Source organism: Pyrus communis, chromosome 11 (assembly GCF_041283825.1).
Source record: "Pyrus communis isolate YQ-2024b chromosome 11, ASM4128382v1, whole genome shotgun sequence".
NCBI classification, from domain to species: domain Eukaryota; kingdom Viridiplantae; phylum Streptophyta; class Magnoliopsida; order Rosales; family Rosaceae; genus Pyrus; species Pyrus communis.
Window position 1 is genome coordinate 2,317,782 of NC_142575.1, and position 18,768 is coordinate 2,336,549.

General features: G+C 38.5%; 4 protein-coding genes across 4 annotated transcripts; all 4 read right to left on the reverse strand.

The window, feature by feature from the left end:
• Positions 1-1,757: 1,757 nt before the first annotated feature.
• On the reverse strand, positions 1,758-3,897 carry LOC137742270 (pentatricopeptide repeat-containing protein At5g66520). Its single transcript, XM_068482094.2, has one exon. The coding sequence runs from the start codon at positions 3,769-3,771 to the stop codon at positions 1,891-1,893; it is 1,881 nt and encodes a 626-aa protein (XP_068338195.2). The 5' UTR covers positions 3,772-3,897; the 3' UTR covers positions 1,758-1,890.
• Positions 3,898-4,711: 814 nt separating this feature from the next.
• On the reverse strand, positions 4,712-7,289 carry LOC137743392 (ER membrane protein complex subunit 8/9 homolog). The gene is made up of 5 exons (XM_068483274.2): positions 6,932-7,289; positions 6,641-6,787; positions 6,489-6,548; positions 5,126-5,289; positions 4,712-5,037 (listed from the first exon to the last, which is right to left on the reverse strand). The coding sequence occupies exons 1-5, from the start codon at positions 7,136-7,138 to the stop codon at positions 5,007-5,009; spliced, it is 609 nt and encodes a 202-aa protein (XP_068339375.2). The 5' UTR covers positions 7,139-7,289; the 3' UTR covers positions 4,712-5,006.
• A 1,600-nt stretch (positions 7,290-8,889) lies between these two features.
• On the reverse strand, positions 8,890-11,941 carry LOC137742205 (RNA-binding (RRM/RBD/RNP motifs) family protein). The gene is made up of 6 exons (XM_068481997.2): positions 11,649-11,941; positions 11,362-11,402; positions 10,819-10,982; positions 10,588-10,687; positions 10,333-10,502; positions 8,890-10,061 (listed from the first exon to the last, which is right to left on the reverse strand). The coding sequence occupies exons 1-6, from the start codon at positions 11,702-11,704 to the stop codon at positions 9,534-9,536; spliced, it is 1,059 nt and encodes a 352-aa protein (XP_068338098.1). The 5' UTR covers positions 11,705-11,941; the 3' UTR covers positions 8,890-9,533.
• Positions 11,942-12,647: 706 nt separating this feature from the next.
• Positions 12,648-15,743, reverse strand: LOC137743768 (pentatricopeptide repeat-containing protein At3g61360). The gene is made up of 2 exons (XM_068483710.2): positions 15,595-15,743; positions 12,648-14,528 (listed from the first exon to the last, which is right to left on the reverse strand). Exon 2 carries the CDS (start codon positions 14,438-14,440, stop codon positions 12,887-12,889), a length of 1,554 nt encoding a protein of 517 aa, XP_068339811.2. The 5' UTR covers positions 14,441-14,528; positions 15,595-15,743; the 3' UTR covers positions 12,648-12,886.
• Between the last annotated feature and the right edge of the window lie 3,025 nt (positions 15,744-18,768).

Here is an 18,768-nt window from a genome sequence, read left to right on the forward strand (position 1 = left end):
ATGTATTTCAAATAGTTTGAGTCTTGGAAAAATGAAAGGATCAAGAATTCGACGTAAGTGTGTGCTCACTGATGACAGTGAACTACAACGATGACATCCCTGGCGGGAAGTCTCACTTCAACATCGACTATTGGTAAGCAGCCTCCCTAGCTAACAAAGGGTAATGTTGACGATCTTATTGATTCACTACTTACAGATATATCGGAGTTTAACATGATTTTTATTTTTATTTTATGCTTTTATAGTGTTTAACGAGTCAATTTGTATACGTGTCATGCATGCAAACAGATGAAGAAGTGAATGACAGCTAGCCCAATTGAGCAAGTAATCTAACGGTTCTGACCACCGATGACCCGTCGGAGCCAACCATGACGTTTTGGATGTGGGTTCTTGGCCAATTATCTTGCGTTACTCTCGCTTTCGTGAACCAATTTTTTGGGTACTGGAAAAACCAGCTATACGTTTCTTCAGCGTCAGCACAAAACTTAGGCGTCCCACTCAGAAAGTTGATGGCTGCGGTCCTTCCGGCGACAGAATTCCAAGTTCCGTTTACAAGGCCATTCTGTGTTGATACTATATTTGCAAACTCTGGATCAAACAGTGTTTATGCAAACATTATCACAATTGTCAAGGCTTACTACCACAGAAATATTCATGTCATGGCAGCCTTCTGTTATCTCAAACAACTCAGGCAAGTTTTTTTACCACATTTTGAATAAAAGTTAGCATAGGCGGGCTCCGCTTGTAGAAAAACTTGAGACTAGACCTCCCATATATGGCGGAATGAGTGACAAATGTTGTCTAGTTAAAACATAACGTGTGTTACAGAATCTGAATCATTGAAAAAAACTTGCAACACAAGCTAGGTCTCAGCTGGAACATAACTCAAAGTCTCAAACTGACGCATGGTGGGGTGAAGTAAGGTCCTCACCTAGGGTTTCTCCAAAATGTGGTATCACATTACAATTTTTCGTGAATACCTACAAGCACTTTGTGCCAACACATGTTTGACCTTTAGGTTTGACCCAGCAGCCTCACTTGATCAGTTTAACTCGTTGAATCAAATTCAATGGTCAAATATAGAGGGAAGTCCGTGGACATGTCCCGGAGATGATGTGCTCTACAATCCTTCAATGATATGGAGAGTCATAGGCCCACTCAGAATGTTCACTAAAAAGGAAACTACCCCGAGTTGAACCAATTCTTTCTCCTTGGCTTTTTGTTGCCTATTCCCAGTTGGCTACTCCATAAAAAGTTCCCCGATAAAAAGTGGATTCAGCACATAATCATGCCTATACTTCTTGGATCAACAGGTTCATTACCACCGGCAAAAGCCGAAAACTATTTGTCATGGTTTGCATTTGGACTTGTCTTCAACTTTTATGTTCACAGAAAGTACAAGAAGTGATGGGCAAGGCATAACTACATCCTATAAGCTGCTTTGGATGCCAGTGTGGCCTTTACAGCAGTTATCCTATATGTCACACTCCAATCCAGGGATATTGTCCAAAGTGGTTGGGTCTGGAACAAGACAACCATTGTCCGTTGGCCAAGTGTCCGACAGCACCAGTGATAGAGACTAAAGGGTGTCCAGTTCTCTAATAAGATATGCTTCTAAATCATCCTAGAACGTAGCAAACCATAGCCCAGTTGTTCTAATTTTGACGATGGTGATGATATTCACCATCGTGGCTGGTTCGGAAAGATGTAGCGGTTTAGTTAATTAGTTTGAATTACTTTGCAGACAAGTTTTAGTCTTGTGCACTGAAATAGTTTGTTTATTTTTCATAATTTGGAGCCATAGATACAAACCATGCTTTAAAACTAAAAAAATAATCCAATGATGTCAGTTGAACCGTATAATGTTCTTAATTAGGAGTCTAGATCCTCTTACCAGTAATCCTTGCAGGAGCAAGAACCATCTTTGAAACAATGGAACCGATTCCGGTCACGTACAACAATCTCTCTATCAACAATTGCTGATATAAGTTTGAAAGCAGCATGACAGTCCTCACAAACACGAAGATTCTTCAGAATTCGAATTGGTGTTCCAGGTAATGTGTTGATCAACCCGAAAACCAGTGCTAGTTTCTCGCTGTGACGATAGACAAATTTTTCCTTCTGGTCCTCTTCTATGTCTAGCAGAACAACTGAGGTGTTAGGCACATAACCCTTCAGCTTCATTTTCTCAACTAGTTTCTCCCACATTTGGACAATCTCCTGAGCTTGCGGATGGGTTTCATCCCCAGCAACAAACTCATAAACTACTCCATCCAGTGTGATTGAACTCCAGCCGGGAGTTTTCTTCACACCTCGATCCCTCATTAACTTTCTCACTCTTGCTGTGTCTTCCCACCGTTGTGCTTCGGCATAAATGTTTGACAAAACGACATAGTATCCATCATTAAGTGGATCTAATTCAGAAAGGTGCTTTGTTGCTTCTTCAGCCAGTTCAATGTTTTTGTGAACTTTGCATCCGCCAAGGAGAGCTCCCCATACGACACTATTGGGCTTGATAGGCATGTTAATGATAAACTCGTGAGCCTCTTGAAGGAGCCCTGCCCTACTCAAAAGATCAACCATGCAACCGTAGTGCTCAATTTTAGGAACTATACCATAATCGTTAGTCATGCTGGTGAAGAATTCACGACCCTGATCCACATACCCAATGTGGCTACAAGCATGCAACAGTCCTACAAAGGTTACATCATTCGGATCCATGCCTTTCTCAATCATCTCAGAGAAAAGTCTCAAAGCTTCCTCAGCTTGTCCATGCACGGCAAGCCCTGCAATCATCGCTGACCATGACACAACCGTTCGCCCTTTCATCCCATCGAAAACTTTACAGGCATCCTCCAAGCATCCACATTTGACATACATTTCAATCAAAGTATTGGAAACGCGAACATTTCTACTAAACCCACTTTGGTTCGAGTACTCATGAATTCTCCTACCCAAATCCAAGTCCCCCAAATCAGCACATGCAGCAAGAACAGCCACTACGGTCACCTCATTTGGCTTCACGCCAGCCTCTTCCATCTCCAAAAACAAACCAATAGCCTCCTTAGGCTTCCCGCATTGAACAAACCCCGAAATCATCAACGTCCATGACCTCACACTTCTACCGGGCATCTGCGAAAACAAGTCATACGCCCCCTTAATTTCACCCCTCTTTACCAACTGGGTTATCATTATATTCCACGTCACAACATCCCTCTGCGGCATTTTATCAAACACCAACCGCGCATCTCGCTCTCCGCCACACAAAGTATACAAATTCAGAATCATATTCATCAGAAACAAATTCGACTGAAATCCAAGTTTCTCTACATACCCATGTATCCCTCTGCCTTTGGAAACGTCCAACAAACGTGTACACGCCTTCAGAACGAAAGAAAGTGTAAAACTATCCGGCGAAACACAAAAGCTCTGCAACTGGTTAAAAAGCAGAATTGCATCAATGGGGTCGTTGCCTTCGGCGAAGGCTTTCAGGCACGAGTTCCAGGCTTCTGTCTCGGGGGTTTCGAGATGTTGGAAGAGTTTCCGGGCGTAGGAGAAGCTGGAGTTGAGAGAGCAAACGAAGGCGATTCGAGAGGGAGGGAGGGAAGTGAGAGGAGAGTTGGTTTTGATGAGGTGGGCGTGGAGTTGTCTGAGCTCTGATGGGGAGGCGAAGCTGTGGAGGAGGTGGGTTGCTGTGAGGGTTTGGGGAGTGTGAGAGTCTGTATTGTGGTTCAGAGGAGGAAGATGGAGGCAAGTGACCGTTGAAAGCATTGAGACTTTTCAAAAGGTCGTTGCCTTTCAACGGTTTTTCTTCACTTTTGATTCTCTGAAGCGTCGGCCTTGGGTTTTATATAAGGCGCTTCTAAAGCTTTGGGGTTTGGCATTTGGTTTTAAAAACGTCAACGGTGTTTGCTATTGACATGTTATCTACTAATGCTATCGTTATGATATATCAAAAATTCGTTCATAAAATTGGGAGAGCCTATTGACTATGAAATCTTAAATGTCAAGACTTGACATCACCAACCTAACACTTGAGTGCAAGTGCAAATGCTTTTAACCACTTGAACTATAATTTTCTTACGAGTAATAACTAATGTAATGCCACTCAGTACTACGCCCTGATGGTATTTCTCTTCACTTGTAAGTGAGAGGTCTAAGGTTTGAATTTCGTGGATGACGAATTCGATACCAAATTATGTTGTCCATTATGTGACTTAGCCGAACTCCCCCTCCTCTTAGTACAAAATATATCTTTGTACTAAAAAAAAGATAACTAATGTGATGTGGTTTACTTGATATTAGGCCTCGCAATTTCTAGCACAACTTGTGGATCCGATAAAACAACACAAGAATGACAGATTTTGAGTCAATATGTTAACAAGTTAGATCATTATTGGATCACCCTTTAAAAATAATTTAACAAGTCTGGTCACTATCAGCCCACTGGCTAAGGATTTAAAAAGATATCGTTTACCAGATCTAGACATCAGGCATAAAAATTTCTTGTATAATCTGTTAACCCAATACAAAACAAAACGACACAACCCGCTAACAAATGAAGTCGGTATCGAATCACCTATTAAGATAACAAATTTGCCACAGCATGACAGATTGAGATAACGGATATTACACGAAAATGATACACACCACAAACTCTTCCACCCAGTATTCTAACAGCATAACTTTGTAAACCCAGTCAACAATATAATTTGATGAAAAGGAAAGATAACTTCAGGTGCAAAACTGAATTGACATTTTTGTTCCAATACCGCAACCAACCATATACTGAAACCCTTTGGTGTCGAAGGTAAAAAGTATGAGAAGATAACTGACATCCAGTTTTTTACATCTCGAAATTTTCTACAAACAAGAAAGAAATGAAAGTAAGGTAAATCTATCTGAATTCTCTTGTAAGTCACGTGTGTCCTCTTAAACCCAGCACGAGAAATTGAGTTAACCATGAAGCCATTTGCGATGACAAAGGCCGACGATGATGGCAGGTTTTACTTGAATAGTTCTGGGTTCAGCCAGTCCCTGTCATACGCAATTCCAACCGACATCAGTTTCAATACTAAAATTGCTTGAAGATAAGATAACATGGACAGTGGTGTATTGCACTCACTTGCTAATGTCATCAAGGTGATCATCAAAATCTACAACATCCTGCCATTTTTCAGTTGAGATATAATCCAGTAGAACAACATTTGCTGATGGCTCCTTGATGGTCAACTGGTTTCCATCAGATCCAACTAGCTTCCAAGTCCTCGACGCATCCTTTGTGTAGATCTGATTTTTCATAAGAAAAATAAAGGTCAAAAACTTGAACGAGATTAGGAGGGAGAATCAAGGGAAAACTATGCTGCAACTAACAAACCATGTAATACAAGATTAGATTAACATTAAGACAAAAAATATGTCAGAGAAGATGGAGGAGTCCGAAAGGATAATAATATTGAACTTCATGTGTGACGTTACTTGAAGAACATTAAGGATGATTGCAAATTCCTCAACCAACTCTATAAGGTAAGGAGTCCGAAAAAGATTCTCCAAAGCACCTCTTCAAGATGTAGTAAGTAAACAGAGATTTTATTAAAACTTCTAATGAAGACAACAAAATGGAACTGGACAATACGATTTTCACAGACAACGTAGAATACAGCATAAATAAGCAACTGGAAAAGATTGATGCTTGCGTATATTTGTAGAAAGTAGGTGAATTATGGTATTACCAAATTTCAGCGATAGCTTATGAAACCAGAAAAATGTACATTCGCTAAATTATATCGGTACTAAGAAAGAAAACTAAATGGTGTATTTACACAACAGGGAGGAAGGAGGAGCAAGGGAGGGAAATATGGCAATGTATATGACTAATAAAACTGTCAGCTCAGTTCGCGAAAAAATAAAAACTTTACTAGCTTAACCTAGCAAACATGACCAGCCCAACCTAGGAGAATACATTCTATGCTCTTAAGTTGTAAAAGAGGGTTAATCAAGAAGGTCCAAAGCCTCATCCACCTTATATTTAGGTTAGGACTGACCTCCAATGACACGGGTGGTGTTCCACTTGACAAACAACTTTATAGCTCGTTGAGTTTACCTTTATGTAATTCATTATATTTGAGTAGGACGACTACCATCAATCTATCCAGTCTTGGAAGTGTTGAAAAAAACATAATAGAAACTTCGTAAACACACAAACTACATAATTTGAGCTCCCAAACCATCTTACATGCCATAGTTCACTTCCCACGTTTATCAACATCCATCATCAACAAGTCCAAAGCAGTACTCTAATTTAAAGCCAGAAAAGCATAAAAACCGATACGTACAAAATTCTCAGACTTTTTAGCTAAACCCAGACTACAAGCAGTTCACCCAATAAAATATACTCGTACACTTACCATATCATAAAATCTTTAAAAAAAAAAAACAAACCGAAGATACATGCTTTTCCATAACCGAAAAATGTAAAAGATACCGACCTGCACTACCGGGCTGCGGTCCTTAGTCTTCGACAAAGCTTCAAGCTTCCTGTTATCTAGCTAGAAATGGATAAAATGTCGACAAAAATAAGAACCCATGCCAAAAAGACTAAAAACACAAACAGAACTTCATGGACTGAGGAATTGCATACCAAAAGAATTGCGGCTTGAGGAAGGTAGCGATAAATGTGATCGCCGACATTCTTCGCGATGCCACCGAGCTCGTGATCGTCAAACCTCTCGTTAGCGTGGAAATACCCCACAATGCTCACTCCTTTAGCAGCAAAGTGCTCCTCTATCTGTCCAAATTCAATCCCAACAGTCAAATTAATCAAATTACAGAGTTAGGGCACCATTTTTTTCCCGGGAAAGTCCCAATTCGAGTTTCTGAAACCCTAAAGGAACAAAGTGGCGAGAGAGAAAGAGGGGATTTAGGGACCCACCAGGATGAGGGAGATCTCGAGCTGGGGGAGGAGGCCGATGTGGGAGTGAAAGAGAGGGACGGAGTCGGTGATCACGACGACGTCGCTCCGGGGGGAGACGCGGCCGAGGAGGATGCCGTTGACGGCAGAGGTCTTGTGCTTGAGAGCGTGGAGCACCAGCTTTATGTAGGCATTTTGTGCGATCTCGTAGCGTAACTCGCCGCCCATCACTCACTGTGTTGGACTTCACTTGCTGAATCTCCGGCAACAGAGAAGAGAAAAGGAGGGGGAGAGAGAGAGAGAGAGAGAGAGAGAGACTGAGGAAGCAGAGGAGAGAGTCCAATTTTCAGTGTTTCTTAAGGTTGGAGGATACGTCGTTGATCGTTCTGCGAATATTTCTAATGTTTTTATTTTAATTTTTAATTTTTATCTTTTATTTTTGTTGTCATAATTGTAAATTTTTGTCTAATGAAACAAATATTTTATTGTTTTTCTTGGCCACAAAAATAATATTTTTTTAGAGTCAACATGTCACAAAAAGGAGAAATTTTTTATCGGAACACTACACTATGCTTTTATACAAGTGATGTAAAATTTTATTTTTTAAATTATTAACGTTTTAACACACATATCTCATCATTTGTGTTTTTATATAAGTGCTGGAAAGTTTTATTTTTTAAGTTATTAACGTTTTAACACACAAATCCATCATTTGTACAGTTACACATCATATACCATTCTGTGTACCAGTCATGAAAATCTCTCCACAAAAAAATTGATAATATATATTTTTTTTTGTTACAAGGCAATAATGATTGTAAATCAATCTAATTTACGAAAAAGAGCTACAAACTTGAGAGTTAGGAGGCGTTCACACGAAGCGAATTTGACTAATAGATATATGTAACCCACACACTCATCTCAATTTTTTTACCGTTGAATTAAATAAAATAAAAAAAAATCAAATGATAAAAATTAGCAAAATGTTGTGTAAATAAAAATTAGCGTGCGTATAAAACCGTCCTATGTAAATAGATGTTTGAACTTGAAACCATATGATGATACATGTGTCCTCTATTTTCTAAAACAAATTGGCTCAACTTTTTGTCTAGATTTCGTTTTTGGCTCATCTTTTTGTACAATACCGTGTTCCGGTTACACTGAAATTTCTTGAGTAGGAGGGCCTACATAACAACAGCCTTGTGGCTAGTTTCATCCTGAGCCACTGGCCGAAGTACAATCCTTCTGAGTGATGCTTTGGAACAAGATCCACAATGCTAAATAACCATGCCTAGCACACCAGGCAATTAACTCGAAACTCGGCAGGAATTTTGCAACATGGCGTCTTTCGGCCAGCAAGAGAAAAAAAATAAAAAATAAAAAACCGACAAAAAATCCTTAAAAACTTAAGTTTTAATCAGAAAGACAATAAAGGTGTAAATGAATAGAATCAGAAATGACTTTTTAAGATAAAAATATCATTTTCGTTAAAAATGAACAGTACCAAAAATGTTTCGTTAAGATTCCTTTACTATAACAAGGGACATTGCCTCAACCAAGAAAAAAAGAGTGCTAGAGGGTAAATATAATTATATAAAAGGAAATTGTTATTAGCACATCAATAATCTCATTTGGCACTCCAAACTTTTTATAATTAGAAAGAATAATACACTTGTGAAAAGTGTAGAATAAGATTTTTGAAATGCTAATAATAGTTCCTTGAGGAATTACCAAGTTCAATGTATCACATTGTTCAGTCGAAGGGATTGATATCCACTCAAGACTCTGTCCAAAGATTCGGACATACCCACTTCATAAAAATCCAAAAACTTGAACAGCCTGAATCTCTCTCTCCCTCTCTCTTGAACGGTTTGGATCTCTCAGTCCACAGCTCCGGACACAAAGATCCGGAGTGAATGTCATTGCCAATCAAAAATACAGTCATCAGAAACACAAAAAGAAATTTGAAAACAAAGAACTAGGACAAACTGTCAAGCTCAAATATGATAAATACAATGAGGAAATCGCTCAAATAGTAAAGAATCTTAACGAAAAAACATATGCCCCTGAAGTCTCATCTACATTAAAATCATGTATCTTGGTAATTTTTCTATTCCTCACAAGAACCCTAATGAATGAGCACATACAAACTACAGCCCTGGACAGGAAACGCGAATAATAGTATCAACGCATCAAATTATAAGTGACCAAATGCTAAAGCGAACATCACAGGCTAGGCTAAACAGATAAATTAAACCATGGAGCATCTATCTAGATAACTAATTATACTGTAATAAACTCCACAATACGATACTATAGTCTACAACATACTAAATCAAAATGACACTACAAGACGTTGTAGCAGACACCAAGTGTTTCAATCTACATAGTTTTTCTACACCATACAATATAGAAATCGACTAATAAACTCTTCTGGCCATAAAAGTTTCCCAAACTGCAACGATAGGGAGCCTCTAGCGGTTCCAAGAAAGTGCCTAACTGAGTGCCAGACACAAATCTAAGCAACCTGTGTGAAACTTCTAGGGAAAAGCTTAAGCAAATGCATCGGAAATCCTTCATCACTATCCTGCATAGGGATGGTAGCGGCTATCGCCGTCTATTTCTACCTTCCATAGGGGTGGTACCGACTACTGCTACTATATCCCCCCCTTCCATATGGTCCACCTGCTCCTCCACCATAAGTAGCACCAGGATAAGAGTCATAGCCACCACCACCATAGTTTGAACCTCCGTAACTTCCATAGCCTTCACCGCCTCGGCCATAACCACCTAAACCACTCGCACCATAGCCCCCACCATAACCACCACCATATGGTCCAAAGCGGCTAGAATAACCAAGAGAAGACTCACCACGATAGCCACCTAAGCTACTGCTGCCAAAACTCCCATAACCACTGCCAAATTCCCCACTATCACTACCATAACCGTAGCCATAACCACCACCATATCTACCACCAAGACCACCTGGTGTCCTATAGGGTCCAGGGCCAAACCCTCCATCAAAACCACCATAAGAACTGCCATATCCACCAAAGCCATCATTAAAAGAACGAGCCCTAGAATTGCTACCATATGCAGGAGCAGATGGTGGATTTGAGGCTTTCTTTGGTTCAGCTTTCTTGATCTCCACCTACAACAAAGCAACTTAGTTAACCTAGGTTTTTAGAAATGGAGCTACTGTGATCACCCTCTCCTGAGAAGTCCTATACCTGTAACAACCTCCACCTAAAATTAGTTCCAAATAAATAATTTGAATTATTAAAATAACTAACGGAAACGAAAGATAACAACCCTTTAATGCATAGATTTAACAAAACAGGAGGATGCAAACATTGATGCTCCATGTCAAAAAGGATTTTGTATACATGCTGTTTACCCGGAGACCATCTAAACAAGCTCACCTGGGTACCCGCCATATCAATCATGTTTCCTTTAGATAATAATTCATCAACAACTTCCTCATTGTCAAAAATTACAAACCCAAAGCCTCGAGATCGATTGGTCTCATGATCTCGTATGATCTGGTGTTCTACCACTTTCCCATACTCAGAGAAGAAACTTTTCAACTCATCTGCACAAATTTAGCAAGCCTAATCAGAAACCAACAGCCTTCCGAGTTGAAAACATGGAAAGCAGGATAAAACATAAAAGCATACCCTCAGAGACTGATGATGGAATGCCACCCACAAATATCTTCTTTGTCCTAAAATCCTTTGATTGCCCTTGACCTTTCGGAATGGTTCTCTTGATCTCAACCTACATTTCCACATATAATTAAAGTCGTAGATAAAATTAAATTGCGTAAAAAAAAGTAATAGCAGCAATCCATGAGCAAGATATATCTATAATAAACCAGACAAAGACGCAGACTTAAACATCTAATTTACCTCCTTTCCATTGATAACATGAGTTTCCTCAATAACTGTATCAACAACTGATGGATCAGCGTAGGTTATAAACCCAAAGCCCCTAGGCGTACCCGTGAAGCGATCTTTCATTATCACTGAGTCCACTATCTCTCCATATTTCCCAAAGTGCTTGGTAAACGTAGCTATTGATTCAAAGCAAATAGAACAAATGAGAGTGCAACACATCAGTAACATAACAAAACAATGAATCGAATTTAATCTAAAACCATACAAAGTCAATTAACCAAGCAAAATCTCGTATCTCAGGAGATATGGCAAGTAAGCTAAAAAATAATCTAAAACTACCCAAATTCAATTAGAACACCAAAAATTCGCCATTAGCATTCTATATACTTCATTAAATTTCATGCCACATAATTTCGCCGCACAATGCCTGGACCCGAATTTAAATTTACTTCTTAAAAAGGAGAAAGAAAAAAACAACCTTGCTAATTTACTTTGCTGAACACAACAAAAAGGTCAAAAAATTGTTAATATTTACAATTAAAAAAAAGGACATACCATATGTAGTGTCTTTTGCTAATCCACCAATGAAGATCTTTCTGCGAATAACGAATCAAATATTACACAAAAATTAGCAAAAGTGAGGAAACGCAGCAAACGATGCCCCAATGCTTGAATAATGATAAAATACAGGAATCAAAGAAAAACCCAGCTAAAAAAAGATAAAGATACATAAAATCGAAGTTCTCAGAAAGATCCAATCTTCTCGAAAGTCAAACAGAAAACAGCTAAATTGGGCGTGGGTATGTGTGTGAGAGAGATACAGAGGGAGAGGGAAGACGTACCCAGGGCTGGCGCCGTCGCCTGAGTGAGGATGGCCGGGATTCGACTTCGAACCCATTGCGTTCGGGATCGGATTTTCTCGGGAAAATTTGAGGAAAAGGGACCAGCTTTGAGAGTTGCGAGCGACGAGAGGAATAAAGATTAGGGCTCTTGAGTGGAGAACGTTATTTACCCCATCGGAGGAATTTACTGAAATGCCAAATTTACCCCGAATCGTTTTTATATCTAACCTTTTATATAATTCGAACAGTCTAGAGAGGAGGAAGAGAAACTGAACTCACCATCTCGAGTGCATTGTGTTGTGTTGACCTAAATGTTTGAGATTTTCTCTATAAACAAGTGGAAATTTTTGTTAAAATCCAGTAATTATTAGAGAGTGATGTTATTTTCATCTCAATGTCTTATTTTTTCATCTGTTTTTTAATAAATTTTTTAATTACAAATTTGTCTATTTACAAAAAGATCGATAAGGACATTAATTATTTTGCTTTGCTTAATTAAAAAAAAAAAAAAAAAAAAACAGAGGTTGGTCATAGGAGACAATTTGTCTATCTTAAACCCTAACTCATATTTTAATCTCCTTTCATTCAGATAAAGTAAAAAAAATAGCAATGGACTTAAAAGATGACTTTTTCATTGAACAGGTAGAAGATGACGCTTCTACGGAAGAGGTAGAAGATTATGTTTCCATTGAAAAGGTAGAAGAGTAATTTGTGTATAGGTCATTTGAATTTGTCCATCGTATTTTTAAATTTGTCGTTGTCGAATTCTTTTGAATTTGGATACTTCTGTCGTTTTCATTTGAATTTGCAAACCTTAGTGATTTTCATTTACATATTATTTGTTATATTTTTTAAGAGACAATTTTATAATTTTATATGTACGTATATATTAAAGGTTATTTTGGGAATAATAGTGGATGGGCAAAATAGCATTTTAATTTTTTAACTTTTTTAAAGGAGGTGGGATTATAAGGTGGATGAGAAAATAAGACAATGAGATGGATCTAGTAACTCTCTTATTAGAAAACCACTTGAAGTGATCCATAAAAAAGCATAAGACATGTGCTTCTCTATAAAGCGCTTCTAAATTATTCTGTAAACCACAATCAAAAGTGCTTTTGGCTGCCAAAAAGCACTTCTAAATTTTTCTCTTTTAACCAAGTGATTGTTTTTGTGACTAAAGCATGGATGATATCAATTCAGTACATTGAGAAGACATAAAAAAATAAAGAACATCCCTACAACTCTCTGTCTGAATGTGCAGGATCTGCAATAGTATGCCCTTTTACTTGGGGCAACACCTTCTGCAATTTCTTTATCATCTGCTTCAGCTTCCTCAGCTTGTCCATCTCACCTTCCTGAAGCAGCAAGCTCTCCAATGTCCGAAACGATGCTTCGCTCATATGTCTACCCCTCTCCACCATTTGTGTGGAGCACTCAAATGCTTCGTTTACCCTACCCCGGGAGCACAATCCCGTTACCAGAAGGTCCAATGCATGATTGTGAGGACAATATCCTTTCTCCACAAGGTATCGCCACAAATGCAAACCCGAATCAAGCTGATGGTTTACACAGAAAAATTTTATTATCATCACAACCGTTCGTGTTTTGGGCACAAAACTTCTATCAACCATTTTGTGATATAGCCTAGAAACGCCTTCAATATCAGATGTCCTCATCAAGCCCGAGAATATGGTGTGGTATGTCATATCGTCCTGCTCAATATGATTCTCTTCCATCTCATCCATCAAGGCAACCGCGGACTTCAGATGTCTTGATCTAATAAGTGAACTCATCAAAGCATTATAAGAGCCAGTGTCCGGAAGCAAGTTTCTCAAGCGAATCTCTTCAAATAACTGCCGTGCCTTGATTGGATTTCGAACAATCCCTGCTCCATGGATCAGTGTAGTGATTGTTTCCAACGTAGGTGACAAGTTTTCCCGTTCCATTCCTTCAAAAAGTCTCAATCCATCAGCGAAGCAACCTTTCTTACAGTAAGCATCAATTCTAATGTTATAAGTTATACTATTTGGCTTAAAGCTTCTTTTAACCAGTTCATGGTAAAAGAGTTCTATTGCAGTAATATCTCCTGATTCCTTGAACCCTAGGAGCAAAATATTCATGGTCTTGGTGTTGGGTGGAAAGCGAGAACACATCTTCATGAACACTGAACGTGCCTCCTTCATCTGCCTTTCTGTGCAAAATGCTCGGAGGAGTACATTGAACTCATCAGTACCAAACTTCCTCCCAGCAAAAATATCGTTCTCCAATTTTTCAAATGCTTCAAGGACATCTTCATACAATTTGAATTTTGCTATTTTTGACAGAATGATGCTCATTGACTTAAGGGTAAGCAAGGAAGGGTGCGTCCTGCTTATTTTTGCCATCAACTCCCACGCTCTATCAAAATAACGCATCCTGGTAAGGATGTGCAGCATCTTTTCAAAAGCGTCTGAGCTTGGACATAACTGGGAATGACTGAGGGAATAATTGAAGAATTCAAGGGCTTTAAGACCATTGGAATGGGTTGCAAAAAGGTGACCAAGAACATTCTCCACAAAACTGGTGGAAAGAACTTGTGGTGGGATGTGCTGGAGAAGAGTCGGTTGAAGTGGTTGATCAGGGTAAGGATGGTTGTTAATTATTCTGGTGATTGTATCAATTTCAATGCTGGATTCTGACAACAGAAGTATTTGGCTGGATAATTTAAGGACGTTAATGACAGAAAAATTTAGCTTTTGAGGAGTTTCAGTAAGTTGATTGGATATCTTTAGTCTCGTCAAATGGAGCATTCTCTCCTTGGTTGAACCTAATGACAAGCGCAACTGAGTTGGCAATTTGAAATTTCCATTTGGAAACGCTCACTAGTACCTCAATATCCTGGATATCCAAGCAAACAAAAGTTAAAGGTCCGGTAAACCTAATGCGAGACAAAACAAAACAATTACAAGTATGAGTGGTAAGCAGCTATAACAGTGCAACCTATGGCCAAGGTTCTAGGACTAGTATTGAAAACACATGAACCACTTCACGTAGCATAATAACTCACAAAAATAATAACATCACAGTGATTACACACACTAACTCAAGCTACAAGCACGAACAAGCTATTAAATTGGTCTAAACTAATTTCGGACTCATGATTTGTAATGATTAATCCAAACTCTCATAAAACTCTGGATTTTAGCTACACCCATAAATTCAAAAGAGACGACCAATGCATACAAAGAATAGTGCTTTCATCGGATTTCAACATCAGCTGTATATTTTTTGATCCAAGATTAATTAGGAAAAAATCACAAGATTGGACACCACAAGAAAAGGTATAGCACTAATTCTTTCTAAACCAATCATCCATATCGTGCACTACCTCTGTGATTTCTGAAATAAATACTCAGATACCCTGAAACCCTAGTAAGAATATTGAACAAAATGATTGGATAGGACTTGCAAATTTCATTCTCTTGAAGAAAATTATATGGAAAAATCCCTCACCTAAAACCTTCCAAAACCAATTTAGCTCGCTTTGTTTCATTCTATTACTTTCGAACTATGAAAATTCATCTATTGCATCCATACGTTTGTGTAGCAAGAGAGAGTATGACTCTATACATAAATACATTTACATAGTATCTCTTAAGAATCAAACCATTCAAACACAAAATTCTGTTATACAAACCAAAGCAGAACGGCATAAACGCTAAAAGATAATATTTTTATGAGCCCGAATACTGATGCAGGAAAAATACGAGTTACCCAGTAATCAAAATCTTCCCAATGACACATTTTTCATACCAATGTCAAGAGAAAGCAAGCAAACCATGAGGCGCACTGTATGTGTTCGACCAAATGCATCAAAGAACTATAAGAAACACAAACCCAGAAAGTGAAATCTAAAGAATCGGAGTTCAATGCAAACACTAGGCAGACCCGCAGTAGCACTTACCGGGAAAGGGTGTTGGTGCTGTGTTACTTGCTTCAGCTTTTACAATTTTTTCCGTTATGTTCCGTTTTTGGTGGTTAGAGAATAAGGCGAGCATATCGACTGCACAATCGACTTAGGAGGGCTCTGAGATTTGTTTAAGCTGATTAGCCAAATTTTCATTGGGCCTATTGAGTATTGGATCTATTGGAATTTGGGCCTCTTCGTATTGAATGATCTTTAATTCCGTTGGAAATGCTCCCGAACATTATTTTTCACGAGTGAAGGGTTGAGAATTAACCGTTTAGGCTATCTTTAACCAACACGGTCAAAGGGTCATAAGGCTAAAAATAGCTTAGAATGACACAAAAAATGTCTCCAACCGAGGGCTAGGCCAAAGGGCTTATGGGCCCCACCAGGGCCCAACCCCCAAATCAGGCTAGCGGGCTAGCCATTTCCAGCCAGCCAGCTAGCCTTCTAGCGACAGAATGTCAAGCTTAACATTTTGCCAGCTCTCTAGCTCTACAAGGTCAAGCTTGACATTTTGTCAGCCCTCCGTTCCAGCTCATTTGAATGTCAATGGCTACTTGGCGTCAACATTATGCCAGCTAGCAACGGCTAGCTAACGTTATGCTGCCGTCAGGTTACTATTGAAATTTGAAATTTTTTTTTTGGATGAATTTTAAAAAAATTAATTGTTTTTCCTATTACCTACAACATTGAAAGCTGAAGATAAGGAGTACCACGTAGATAAGAATCTTAACTAAAATTATATCTCAACAAGTGGCACTTGAAATCCTATCTTGAAATCCTATCCGAAAAATTATTAAGATTACATAAAGATAAGAAATATGGAGAGTTACTCACTTTAGTGACACGTGTCACTCGAAATCCTATTCGAAAAATTATTGAGATTACATAAGATAAGAATTCTGAAGAGTTACTCACATTAGCGACACGTGTCGCTCGATATCCTATCCAAAAAATTATTGAGATTATATAAAGATAAGAAATCTGGAGGCTTATTTATTTGTCAACAAGTGACACTCAAAATATGTCCAAAAACTTTATTTTAATACAGTAGTTTAATTTAATTTACCATATTAATTTAATTAAAATAATAAATTATGTTTGGCCTATGACCCTTTGGTCCCCTCGGTTGGAGATGGTTTTTTGTCAAAGGGATACGTTTGGCTTATAGTCATTCAGCCCCCTCAGTTGAAAATAGTATAAAATATGGCCCAGCATTGTTTATTAAAATATAATTTCTTGCAGAGCTATAGGGCTAAAGGAAGCCCTTTGAACCTCCTTCGGTTAGAGATGACCTTATTATTCTAAAATAATGTGCAAGGAGACTTGACACACCACAATCGAAATCAAGGCGTGTTGGCCAAGTCCTCGTGAGCCACCAAAGCGCTTCTAACTAGAACCTGAAGGGGCACAAAACAAAAAGTGTGAGTGGACAAAAACAAAGCTTTTCAAAATCATTTCAATCTCAAAAGTTCTAACTCATCTCCGTAAAACCCGTATAATTTTCTAGAAAATAGAATATATAAATATATCATAACCATGCTAAGAGTAGCAACATTCACAATATGTATGTATGTAAGCCATGTCAACTAGCAACATTCACAATATGTATGTATGTAAGCCATGCCAACTAACTCAGCATATGATGTAAGTAACCCAGGTAATGTCAATCAATGCAGAATATATGTCAGCCGGAGTCACCTAACGTGACCTGTACGGTTGAATGTAGAGCTCAAATCCACAACTCAATCACTACACTTGCACACGAGTCGGAACCACCTAAAGTGGTCTGTACGACAAGACTGGGTGTAAATAAATACGCTCAAGTGCTACGATCACATGAAGACTGTGCGAATAATCGCGGGTCACCTACGAGTCGGAACCACCTAAAGTAGTCTGTACACTTTGTAAAGAAAATGGAAGAAATCTGAGAGAGAAGAGAGAGAGAAAGGTCACGGGAGTGTATGGTATGGGTATGGGTGTGTGTGTAATTACTATTCGTTCTTCTGGACTGCACTTAGGCTTTCTGTGCTCTGAATATTGTTTATCACACTTAGTCTTACACTTGCGTTTTACTTTAACTAGCTTCTTTAGTAGTTTGGTTTTTATTTATTCGTACTTTTATTATTATTTTTGCTTCCGCACTGTGCACATGACTACGTCATCCTCACGTGACGGCTAGCACGCCTTGATTTCGGTTAGGGTGTGTCAAGACTGATATTCCATACCCAAGACAAGGGTTAGTCCAAAATTCCCAAACTAAAATGCACATTATTTTTCATTTCTTTGGTACATATACATTTTTTCATTTTTTTCATGTATGAGAAGTACATGGATGACAAACTAATCTCCTCAGTAGCACATGAGGCGGTAGCGTAAATTTGGTCCATGAGTCAAACCATACACCAAAACAGAACCAATGTCGCCAAAAAATACATTTGTAGGAGTTCGAACTCGAATTGAGTGCTCCAACTCTTTGCTAGCTTCCTAAACTACGACTATGGCCGATACATTAACAGTTAATGGATTTATAAGGGTATAGAGAGTCACTTTTTTTGGTCAAATGGTAACTTTTATTCAATCAAATACGAAAAGTAATGTTACATCTTCAACAAGAATATTGAAAAGAAATTCAAGAAACAAGATTTCCCATCTACGAGAGATCCCTCTATTATTGGTAGGGGTGTGTTATTCACACACCTCTTTTTACTTGTAACACACCTTTTTTATTTTCGACTATTGGATCGAATAATTTGAAGAAGATCAATAGCTAGAAGTTAACAAAAGGTGTATAAGAAGTAAAAATTTGTGTATGGATAGCACTCTCCTTATTGGTTTACGATGCCACCAAACGAGCTGTCCTATTGCAAGCTCGAGGCACAAAAGCAAACTCCATGGAATTCAATTGGTTGGCAAGCTCTCGAATATCAAAGAAGAGTATACCTTCAACAATCAACAGCAGCAGTCGAAAGCACAGCAGTCTGCAGGCAGTAAACTAAATTTACAGCAGCAGGAGGAAATTATCATGCAGTCTCTATAACATGGCTGCAACAAATTATTACATGCATCTAATGTAATCCTCAACAACATTTGACTGATCGAGTCTCGAACACCAATTACGCAGAACTGACCATGAGACGGATCAGTAAAACGTACTCATGCCTTCTT

Excerpts from the sequence above, each read along its gene's own strand:
- LOC137743768 (XM_068483710.2), bottom strand. The coding sequence starts at position 14,440 with ATGCTCCATTTGACGAGACTAAAGATATCCAATCAACTTACTGAAACT.
- LOC137742205 (XM_068481997.2), bottom strand. The coding sequence starts at position 11,704 with ATGGGTTCGAAGTCGAATCCCGGCCATCCTCACTCAGGCGACGGCGCC. Across the intron at positions 11,403-11,648 it reads GGCGACGGCGCCAGCCCTGG|AAAGATCTTCATTGGTGGAT; the intron begins GTACGTCTTCCC and ends CGTTATTCGCAG. Across the intron at positions 10,983-11,361 it reads AGCAAAAGACACTACATATG|CTACGTTTACCAAGCACTTT; the intron begins GTATGTCCTTTT and ends TTGAATCAATAG.
- LOC137742270 (XM_068482094.2), bottom strand. The coding sequence starts at position 3,771 with ATGCTTTCAACGGTCACTTGCCTCCATCTTCCTCCTCTGAACCACAAT.
- LOC137743392 (XM_068483274.2), bottom strand. The coding sequence starts at position 7,138 with ATGGGCGGCGAGTTACGCTACGAGATCGCACAAAATGCCTACATAAAG. Across the intron at positions 5,290-6,488 it reads ACCGCAGCCCGGTAGTGCAG|ATCTACACAAAGGATGCGTC; the intron begins GTCGGTATCTTT and ends ATGAAAAATCAG. Across the intron at positions 5,038-5,125 it reads CACCTTGATGACATTAGCAA|GGACTGGCTGAACCCAGAAC; the intron begins GTGAGTGCAATA and ends TGCGTATGACAG.